This window comes from Plasmodium yoelii (genome assembly GCF_900002385.2).
Source record: "Plasmodium yoelii strain 17X genome assembly, chromosome: 14".
Classification (NCBI taxonomy): Eukaryota; Apicomplexa; class Aconoidasida; order Haemosporida; family Plasmodiidae; genus Plasmodium; species Plasmodium yoelii.
In genome coordinates this window covers 602708-614732 of record NC_036186.2, presented here as the reverse complement: position 1 = coordinate 614732, position 12025 = coordinate 602708, and the positions used below count along the sequence as shown (strand labels likewise).

The 12025-nt window shown below is 21.4% G+C and overlaps 4 protein-coding genes across 4 annotated transcripts; 2 read left to right on the top strand and 2 right to left on the bottom strand.

Moving 5' to 3' along the window:
* Positions 1–202: 202 nt before the first annotated feature.
* PY17X_1413700 (conserved Plasmodium protein, unknown function) lies at positions 203–4990 on the top strand (the record flags this gene model as incomplete). Its single annotated transcript, XM_022957456.1, has 2 exons — positions 203–1304; positions 1539–4990. The coding sequence occupies 2 exons, from the start codon at positions 203–205 to the stop codon at positions 4988–4990; spliced, it is 4554 nt and encodes a 1517-aa protein (XP_022812846.1).
* A 500-nt stretch (positions 4991–5490) lies between these two features.
* PY17X_1413600 (uncharacterized protein) lies at positions 5491–7887 on the top strand (the record flags this gene model as incomplete). Its single annotated transcript, XM_718876.1, has 1 exon — positions 5491–7887. The coding sequence occupies one exon, from the start codon at positions 5491–5493 to the stop codon at positions 7885–7887; it is 2397 nt and encodes a 798-aa protein (XP_723969.1).
* A 472-nt stretch (positions 7888–8359) lies between these two features.
* PY17X_1413500 (peptidyl-prolyl cis-trans isomerase, putative) lies at positions 8360–9231 on the bottom strand (the record flags this gene model as incomplete). Its single annotated transcript, XM_022957455.1, has 3 exons — positions 8360–8482; positions 8586–8859; positions 8945–9231. The coding sequence occupies 3 exons, from the start codon at positions 9229–9231 to the stop codon at positions 8360–8362; spliced, it is 684 nt and encodes a 227-aa protein (XP_022812845.1).
* Positions 9232–9663: 432 nt separating this feature from the next.
* On the bottom strand, positions 9664–11631 carry PY17X_1413400 (uncharacterized protein; the record flags this gene model as incomplete). The annotated part of the gene is made up of 1 exon (XM_718877.1): positions 9664–11631. One exon carries the CDS (start codon positions 11629–11631, stop codon positions 9664–9666), a length of 1968 nt encoding a protein of 655 aa, XP_723970.1.
* Between the last annotated feature and the right edge of the window lie 394 nt (positions 11632–12025).

The following is a 12025-nucleotide window of genomic DNA, read 5'->3' as shown; positions in this document are numbered from 1 at the left end:
TTGACTTCAATACTACATAAAATTGTTGTAATAAAAAAATTTATATATATGCTATGGATATATACATATTTATGTATCCAATCGTAGAAGTATATACAAAAAATAAAGCAAAAATCATGATAGGGGGCATATACACACGTATATAAAACTTTAATAAATTATCGTAAAATGGAAAGAAATTCAATATAAAGACTTGCATAAAATGGATAGAAAAATAAATAATAAAGGAGAGGAAAACTTAAATATCCCAAATAATGATGATTTAAAATTTTTAAAATTTTATTCTAATATATTATTTAAATATGCAGAAGAAGAAAAGGAATATTCTGAATTATATGTGTTGGCAACCAAACTAGAAAATAAAAAAAAATGGTTAAAAATAAATATTGATTTAATATTAATAATCCTTTTCTTTATTGTTATATATACTTCAAATAGTGTAGTGAAGGTAAAAAATTTTCAAAATTTTCTATACAATGATATAAATGAATCAAGAACATTTTCAGAAACATTTTATAAATCTATAAGCGATGATATAAAAAAAATAAATAATAATTTTTCTTATAACCCTCAAAAAAAGGATTTTACTATATTTAAAAATATACGTAGTAAATTTGAATTATCTTCATGGATTAAAAATACCTTTACTGAAAAGGTAGCACAAGACAAGTTTTTAAATAATAATATTTTATTTGGAAAATGTTGGAGAATAACTATGAGATTATATAAAAAAAATAATAATGAACCAAAAAATATATATAAAGATAAAAAAATATATGAAATATATCCAGATGATTACTTTTCAGATGAATTAGAAAATACAGAAAATATTGGTTCTACATACTTTGGCACAAATTGGAACTATTTATTTTCATATAGCAAATCATACAAAAAATTAGGAGGTTTATATCAAATAATATGTGAAAAAAATAAAGAGAAAATAAATGAACAACTTTCTCAAGGTACTCATTATTCTACAAATTATCCATATTTTATACCAGCTATTATATTAACAAATTATAATATAGCTTCTGTTTCATTGGATTTTTTATTATATAATCCTTTGTTAAATATTTTGTCATATAATATTTTAAAATTTTCTTTTTTACCTAATGCGAAAACGCATAAAGAATTAATAACCTTATCAGCCTCTACTAGCCAACTTAATAATTATATTTTTTTCATTTCATTGTCCATATTTATTATATTGTTTATTATTCAAATTTCAAAAAATGTTCGAAAATTTATGTTGGTTGGATTCCGACTGTATGTTAAATCATATCCAGTTAAATTTGCCCTTTTCGGTAACTAAAAAGAAATTTATTTTATTTTTGTGATATGTAGAATATATGTATATATTTGAATTGTAATAGTTTAGACAGAGAAATTATGTATATAAGTATTTTCATTTCAGAATGACGTTTTTTTAATGATTTAGGGATGAACATTTTTTGCTTATTCAAAAAATTATTTCAATTTTTTCATTCATTTATTATTCATTCATTTATTATTCATTACTTTTTCCTATTTGTTCTTAGTTACCTTTATCTTTAATTTGGCTATTCTAGGTATTTACATTTTGTACCAGTTTCATCTTCCAAATATCCAAGTGGCGTTTAAAGAGGGAAAATACGAATTTAATGAACTTTATTCAAAAATAAACAATAACAATATTGTAGATTTAATAAATGATGTAGGTTCGCAATTATTAAAAATAGAATTCATTCGAAATGTTTTTATTGGATCATCTATAATAAGTTTTATTATATGTTCTTATGTTTTTATAAAACAATTTGGGGTTTTGATACAAAAATATAATAATGTTGAAAAAAATATAAAAACTGATTTTTTGTATCCATTTTTTATCATAATAATTATAATATTTGGATGTTTGGGTATATTCTCACTTTTTAGCTATAAACTTTTTAGCCTTCCAGAAAAGATTAATTCTAACATATTTAATGTATTTATTTTTAATGCGTGTATTATATTTGCAAATTTCCAAAGATTTAATATTTATTCTATAGAAAATAAAGATAATTTTATTTCTTACTTTTATTTTGTTTCGCTTTTAATTTTTATTATTACTATAAGTTATTCGTTTATATTTTTTCTAGCCATTAAATCGTTTTTTAAAAGAAACAAAAAGTTGCGCGATATGTTTACTAATTTATATTCCAAAAAGTTAATAAAACATGATAAAAGAAATGAAGAAAACGAAAAAGACGATATATACATTAGCAGAAGTAATAGCAAATATAATAATGACGAACATGATATAGAACCACTTAACAATGAGATTGTACAAAACAAAACAAAAAATATAAATATGCTCGAAAAGCGTGTCTCAAAAAATGATAACATAAATAATTATAATATTCCAAAGACACAAAAAGAATATTACACTGAAAGATATGAACACCCTAATAAAAATTTTAACAATGTAATATACGAAAAACCGTTAGAAACTCATAATAATGATATAAACAAATATAATTCTGAAAGATTAAGTAGCGATAGTAGTAGTAATAGTAGTTATTTATCAAATGATTCAAATGTTTATGAAATAGATCCCAACAATTTGAATTATTCAAATTTAAATTATAAAGATATATTAGATATAGGTAAAAATCAAAATAATCATAAAATTTTGAACGATAGAAAAAATTTGGAAGACAAAAAAAAAAATATATTTTTTAATATCGAACAAATTTTAGATACATTTTTAAATATAAACAACACAATTATGTCTTTATCATATAAGGAAAAAAAACGTATTTTAAAAAAATATAATAAATGTAAAACGAAACATAGAGGAACCATAATTTCGATATATTTATGCACATCAATCATTATGTTTATTTTATTATTTTTGATTAATGATTTTAAAAAAGGTAAAGAATGCGAAGATTTATTAAGATATCAAATAGAAAATATAATTTATCCACCGAACAGAAATTTAGTAGATACTATGAAATATTATAATCTTAACAAATTTATAAATGTTAGCATACATAATGAAAGCTTAAATTTCAATAAAATAGAAAATAAAAGTGACATAATTGAATGGATAAAAAATACATTTGTGGGTTTTTTAAAAAATGGGTCTAATGGTGCAAAACATAATAATAATCCTCATTATAAAAAATTTAAATGGATAGACATTTTTAATATTCGAAATGAAAGTATAAAAATAAAAATTAAATTTAGAGAAAAAATAAAACCTATAAATAATATTCTTACTTGTGATTACACATTAAAAAATTGCTATACAAATATGAAAAAAATAGAAACATTTGAGCATAATTTAAATAATATATCGTTGCTAATTAATGATTCAACTGAAGAAATTAAAATATCTTTTATTTTATATGATAATATTGATCACCATAGTGTTTTAGTAAATATATGTTTTATTATAACACCTAATGGACACATAAAAAAAAATATAAATTTTGATCATTTATTTTTTAATTCTTTTAATATTTTCCACATCAAAGGAATAATAATTAATATAATATTTGCAACTATATTAATATCATTATTTATAAATACATATTTGCATTTTTTTAAAATTTTTTCCTACTTCAAAAATATTTATCTTTCAATTTTATATAGATCTAATAATACAAATACTACAGCAGACGATTGTATGGTTAGCGATTTAAATAATTTTTCTAGACCGAACGAAAATGTTCATACATCATATGATTTTAATAACTATAATTATAATAACCAGCAACCAATAGATTTTTACACCGCTGATCAGTATGGTAACTATCCCGATTATTACAGCCCTGATAACTTTGGGGGCAATTACGCGGAAAATTATGGAAATAATTATGGAGGAACTTATCCGAGTAATCACAACAAAGTTGATGCACATATATATCAAAAGGATTACAAACCGAAAACTGGAATATTGTTAAAATTAAAAATATTTTTTATATATATTTTTGAATGCGATTTATTAAATTTAATCATTTGTCTATTTCAACTTTTAACCATTTTACTATGGTTAGTTATGAGCATTTATATTAACAAGATAGAATACTATCACAATTTTATGGACATATATTATGATATATATATAACTTTATTTGGGATATTTTCAAAATTTATAAGTCTATTTTATTTAATTATTTTTTTTCTCATAATTAATATTTTTATTTTGTTGTCTGATTTTATTAAAAAGGAAAAACTATTCGAAGCATTGCGTCTTAACAAAAAACAAATAGTGAAATTTGGGTTTATATTATTATTTGTTTACCTGAATTTTTTTTTATTTAATTATTTTTTTTATGGATTAGATGGATTTAATGATATGACAATATCTCAGAAATTTATGCATTCCACTTTAATATTATCAGGACTAGCTAACATTGAAATTTATATGAAATGTAAAGTTTTTTATTTTATAATGTTCATATTACCACACTTAATTTTTGTACGTTTTCTTTTTATATATTCGTTATTGTCTCCAATTTTAGTTAGTTATTTAATTTTAATTAAAAAGCCAACATCCAAAAAAAAAAGAAAAAAAAATATAATCAATAAAAAAGATGAAGATTATTCAAATTTTACACTAACCCATTTAAGTAATGATCAGTGGAAATATTTAAATGAAGATATAAAAAACTTTTCTGAAGATGAAACACAAAAAATGCTGATGTATTTTGAATATTTTAGATCTAACTTAGAAAATAATAATGATGTCTCTATGACATTGAAAAAAGAATCAGAACTTTTGATGGAACGAGCAAAAAGACTAAAGTTGGATTTGCATAAAATTGAATTACAATGGAAATTTGGAACTAAGCTTTTATCATCATCAAATGCATATCTCGAAAAAATGAATAAACAAATAACTGTGAACGAGGAAACAATTTCTTTAGATAAGAAGAAAATATCAACACTAAGGAAGTATGCAGAACAACTAAATTTTGATTCAGAGAATATAAATATGGTAGACAAGAAGTACCAAAAGTAGTGAAAATTAAATAGCATACGAACAAGTTTAGAAGTATAAATTGGAAACTAAAAAAATTGCATATGCATATAATTTTTTATGTGGAGTTAAAATAAATATAGAGTAATTTACACAATTTTTTAAAAGAGTAATACACTATATAATATGCATATATTTATTTAGTTAATTCTTGATATGCTTTCAACATCTGGAACCTTTTTTTTATTCATATACTTGATTAATATTATATATCCATAAATATGCATAATATTATTTGTATATTTATACGCTCCTATTTTTTGCAAAAAATAGTACGCCATTGTGCATGCTTTTGTAAACTTGTTATATATGTAGAAAAAAAACAATTAAAAAAGAATTTTATATGTTTTAATTTATTAAAAAAAAATGATTCATTTAAATTATTATGAAAATAGAAAATAATTGTAAAAAAATTAAGGAAAATGATTGAAATAAAGGATATAAATATCACATTAAAACAAAAATAAATAAAATATAATTTTATGGAAAATTATATAATTGTATTTTTTTTTTTGTTAAAATGCTTCATATCTATTTTGAGTAAGACTAAAAATAGTTTTTTCTACAAATATCTAATCTGTTTGTTCTTCTTAAAAAATATTTTATACTCAAAAAAATGTGTAGTTTTGAATAAGCATACTAACCTTTCTTATATTCGGAATATTCGCCCTGTTTTAAGAACAAATTTTATTTTAAAAAATGTCGAAAAAGCGATTAATGACAACATAACCCATTTAAATAGAAAAATTGAGAAATGGGGAAAAAACAAAAACATAGTTTTTATTGAAAATACAAGTAATAATGATGAAAATAAAGTAAATTACTTAAACGGCGAAATAAAAAATAACCATGGAATACAAGAAATAAAATATTTAAGCAATCTTCAAAAAAATTTCATATACTTATTAGAACGTAATAATAATATTATAGTACATTCTAAGACATCCAGTGGAAAAACAACAATTTGCTTATTTTATTTTGTATTAAAACATTATTTTAATAGTGAAATTATTTTTGATGAAGACATCGAAAGAGAAAAATATTTAAATCAATACTATTCTGGTGGCAGATATAAAAACATATTTGACTTAAATAAACAAAATAATAATAAAAGTAAACTTAAATATATACCATTCAGTGAAAAATATTCAGAAATTTATGATATACGTGAAAATAAAGATTTATTGCTTGAAGAAAGCTCTAAAAAAAATGTATTAAAGAAAGGGGATAAAATTCTCATACTATGTCCTTCAAAAGAATTATGTGTACAAACTTCACAAAATATATTATCCTTTACAAATAATGAGAATGGCAATATAATTAAGCTTTTTATTGATAAGCATGATAACTCCAAAAAAGTGAAAAATACCAATGTATGTAGTAAAAGTAGAGAAAATCATAGTACCGATCAGGTATATGAAAATATTGAAATGTGTACAAATGGTGGTAATAATTTAAAAAAAAAGAATAAAAAAAAACAAGGAATACTAAGCAATCATACTTTTCTGAACGGAAATGCAACGGTAAATGAACTGGAAAATATAAGGGATGCTATTTTTCTTATTGGAACACCTTTATGTTTTAAAAATTATATACTAAATTTAGAAAAAAATGATTTAAAACATTTTTTAGAAAGTATTAAGTATGTTTTTTTTGACGAAATTGATAAATTGCTTCCTTCACAAAAAAATAGATCTTCAAACAACCAAAAAAAATTTATACAAAAAAAAAAAAAAACAGCCTACATGATACTAGAAACTATTATGTATATGAATCCCAAAAAATTAAATTTTATTGGATGTTCTAGTACCCTAAATAGAGAATTACACAGAAAAATATTTAATCTATTGAGTTTGAATAAGAATAATCTAAAAAAAAAAAATGTTTATTTGTTAAGGGAAAAAAGTAATACGCTAGAAGGGGAAAACGTTGTAGAATTAAACGTAACCAAAGGTGAAATAACTGATACAATACTAAATGATATGATGAACTCAAATAATGATAATTCTTATATGGACAAAGAAAATAAGGATATAGAAAATGATGAACAAAATCGATCATTAATTGATGACATAAATTCTAGAAATACAATAGAAGAAGAAAGCAATTTAAATGAGGATAACCAAGATGAAGAAGATATTTATAATATGCTAGAATTAAATAACCCAACAAATTTGCAAAAATATGTAATAAAAGTTCAACTTCCTAAAAATATACATCATTTTTATCATATAACAAATGATGATTTGTTTAGTAATAAAATTAAAGATGTTTATGAAATTGTAGAAAGTTTTAAAATGAGAAAAATATTAATTTTAATAAAAAATGGTTATTCATTAATGAACATGAAAAAATATTTAATGGAAAAAAATATTTTTTCTCTTTTATTACATGAAAGGTTAGAAATATCGCAAAATGAAAATAATCACTCTTTGAAAAAAATGTGTAAAAATTACGAAGAAATAAAAAATTTAAAAGAAATTGATATTAAAAATAATAATGAGGGACTAAAATATACAAATAAATTTCCTATTATTATTAGTTCGTTTGATAGTATTCGAGGTTTTCATATAAATGACTTAGATATTGTTATTTTATGTAATAAGCCGAAAAATTTAAACGAATATATTCATTTGTGTGGAAGAGTTGGAAGAAAAAAAAAAGTTGGATATTCAATTATATTAGAAAATGATAAAAATATTAATATTATTAAAAATTGGCTAGTTAATATAAAAACGAATTTTTATAAGTTACACTTAAAAAATAATGATACAAATAATATAAATGATATTGATGATAATATAATCGAAAAAAAGAAAAACCATATAAATTATATCACATCATGTATACTAAATGAGCTAAGGGATAACAGTCTATGAAGAATCGCCATATTGTTTTGTGACGTGGACAATAAAAATAATAAAAAACTTATGATAAAGGTCGGCACATTTTTTATTTTTACATAGTAATACCTAGAATGAAAATTTTGTTATTTTACTAGCAGTTTATTACTACGTATTTAATTTTCTATTTGTATATTTATTTATCTTTTTATATTTTTTATAATTAATATATTTATTCATTTATTAAATTTGATGAAACAAACATGTCTATTCATTTTTAAAGCACATTTGGCTTATTTTATTTTCAGCCATTTCAATAAAAAAATATATAATTAAATAATAAAAAGGGATATAGAAAACAAGGGGGTGGTATAAAATGATGGCAAATAAGTTAAACATATTTCTTTCCTTTTCTAAAATTTATGATATTATTAAAAATAACATACAAAAACAAATAAAATATAAATAAATTAAAAAATATCCGTTTTGGGTTCTATGTAGCAAAAAACTAAAAGAAGGAAGTTATAGCACTTTTTAAATAGTTAACATTTTTTTTTATTCTTCCAAGTAATGTATCATTTTCTTTTCCTTTTTTTATCACTTTTACTATATCTATTTCATAAATAAGGGGCTAAAATATAAAAAAAAAAATAAGACAGATAAAGTAAAATAATGATGATTATTAAAATTTTTTAAATAATATATTTGACTGTTTTTATAGAATTTTTTTATACTTGATTAGGAAAATGAATAGGATATGCTAAATGGGGAGGGACAATACATTGCCTTCGTGTGTGCTTTTTCATACCAATTACTATTTCATATATAGCCTTTATATGGTTTTTATCATAAACCCCAGCTTTTATCTTAGGTGGTATAATACTTTTGAATGTTGATTGAATTATTCTAAAATCATTTGTTGTTTTTCCTTGGTAATGAATATAAACAATATCCCCTTCTTCAATTGGATCACCTTCACCGTCTAGTAAATCTTTATATAGTATTCCACTTCGAAATTATAAAAATGAAAATAAGTTTAGCAAACGTTAATGCTAGATATATATACATACATGTGTGTATGCACAAGTTTTACCTTTCTGTTCTTAAAAATTTAGTATCCGTCCTATACTTTTTTTGTAGATATGCGTCTCCTCTATCCTCCAAATAAGATATTCGAATGTTTTTTGAAAGTATATATTTCTTCACAATATATAAATTTAATGAAACAAAAAATATATTACAAAAATTGTGAAATTTTGTAAAAATTTGTTTTTTTCTACGGTTAAATAAACATATTTTATGTGAATATTTTTTCGTATTATCCAGCTTAAAAAAAATAAATCTATTTATAAGGTTTATCATTTTTAGCGTCATTCTCATACATGAGCTATTTTTACAATATATATCATATGGTAAATTTTTGTTTTATTTAACCAAAGAAAAACAAGTTATAAATATACATATTGGAAAGTAGCAATATTTAATGTATTTTATTTAAAACCTAGGAACAAACAAAATAATATTTCGAAAAAAACATCCAACATGAAGAAATTTTAAAAAAGAGAAATTATTTATATGGATATTTAGGCGAAAATTTCATTTTTAATGCAAATTATGTTTATAAATTAAACTTTATCCACAATAAAAAAAATAATATTAAATATTAACATACATATGTATTATATGCATTATCGCATACCAAATAAGTTGTACACAAAAAAAAAAATTATTAAAAAAAGAGACTAAGATTGAGGTGTGTTATAGGGTAATAAAAAAAAATAACAAAATTATTAAAAAACAGTATTTAAAAGACTAATATAGTATAACTCCACGATTAATGCTATTTATAAATGTTATGGCATCCACAATTTGCTTATTTTTTCGTTGTAATTTGTAAATTTTTAACAAAGTATTATTTTTACATAAAATATTTATGCATTCTTTATCGAATATTGCATATTTTCGAGGAATGCCATCAAAACATTTGTGATCATCTATTGTATTAAATGGGGTATGTTCATAAATATTATCATTTTGAGAATTTGGTAAATTATAGGATGTTTTAATTAGCTTTGCTTCAATTTTTTGAATTTTATTATCATGTAACAAAAAAAGTGTGCATTCTGCTTTGGGCCAGTTTATAAAACTACGTACTTTATTATGAATATATAAGGAAGTAAAACAAAAAAAGCAGACATATTTTTCCTCAACTTTAATTTTAGGAGCATACCAATTATTCGTGTAATATTCGTATGACACATTATTACTATTTAAACACTTTTGTGATAAATTCATAGAATTATTAAATTGATTTGATTGTGAATGTGGAAATAAGAACAAATTCTCTATCTTGTCTCTTTTCCGTAAATTGATATTTTTGTCATTGTGATTGTTATAATAATAACTGTGAAGATCGTACTTTTGTTCTGGATGTTTAGTATCAGTGTCTGCCTGTGATAATAAGGTTGGCTCACGTTCATATAATTTAAGATTTGACAAAAAAAAAATATTTTTCATAAAATGTAATGTTCCATATGTAAACAAAATAGTTATTATATCATTAAAATTGAAATGGGAATTAAATAGAAATTGTTTTTTTATTAAAGAAGTACCAGAATCGATTTTTAATTTTGTTAAAAATATAGTATAACCAAATAATGATTCGTTATTTAATAAGCTTCTTTGAATAGGTGATGCACCTTTATATGATGGCAATAAACTTGGATGTAAAGTGTATATATTAGTATTGATTGTTTTAAAAAATTTAGTATTAAATATTTCCCCAAAAGATATACTTACGCCTAGATTAAATTGTTTATTTTTTAACAAATATATATTATTTTTTAGCTTATCATAATAAAAAACATTTATTTTATTTTTTTTAGCATCCTCTTCTATTGGAGATGTATTTATAAGCAAATGTCTTCCTTTTTTCTGTGGGCTTTTTGTGATAACATTTTCTATTACAATATCATTTCTTAACACTTTTATAATTAATAAAATTATTTTAAAACATAAAGAACTGAATTCATTGCTTCCAATAAAAAGGAGATTGATTTTATTTTCACTATTATTGTTACATTTTTTTCTTTTTCCATAAATTGTATTTAAATATTTGTCTTTGTAAATATCATGAAGCATATCTATGATATCATCTTTCTTTTTATTAAATTCCTCTTTTATATTTATATAATATATTTTCTTATGTAATGTATTTTCTATAATTTTAATTATTTCTAAAAAAATATTAAAAAAATACAAATTTTGGGCAGAATATATAGCTAATTTTGCTAATACATTCTTTTGGTATATTATACTCCTTTTATATTTATTAGTATATATATAATACAATGGACGTTTCGAGGGTTTAAAAAATGAATATTTTTTTTCTTTATAAAATATATGTGTAAGATCAATTTTGTTTATTTGATCCAAATTAAAATTTTTACTAGGACATTCAAAACATTTTATAGACCATTTTGTTCTTATATTTTCATTGTCTCTAATATTTTTTCCACTCTTATTTCCATTGTTGCCACTATTATTTTCCCAATTATTCACCCCAAATTTCAGTAAATTTAAATAATTTTTTTTATTTTTTAACGGAAAATGAGATGTTATATTTTTAAGGCTAATAAATTTTATCAAGTAGTTCACATTTCCAATGGTATTATTTTTTTTATGAAAAGATAACTTGTTAATATAACTTAATTTGTAAGAGTAGCTTCTTAAAAAGGTTATCAAAAGTATTTGTACAACATATGAAATTCTTATATTCATATTATAAGTATATTTTTATTTTTTTACTGAAATATATTCATGTTTATTTACGTGTGCAACCTTCCGAGTGTTGGCTAAATGCGTACTATAACGGTATTATATATATAATATACTTATTTATATGAATATCTTTATCATCCTCAGAATGGTTACAATTTGAAACATCTTATACATTTTTAATTATAGTTTAGCAGCATATTCATTTTTTCTCTTTAATTATCACTATATATATAACAACTATTTTCGTATTCTCTTTAATTAAATACAATATATCATTTTCATCGTTATACTTAATTAAACGTGGCCTTATTATAATTATTTTGATAATTTCAAATATTGTTCATGACATTTTACTACGTGTTTTAACAAAATGCTAAGTGTATAATACTAGTTA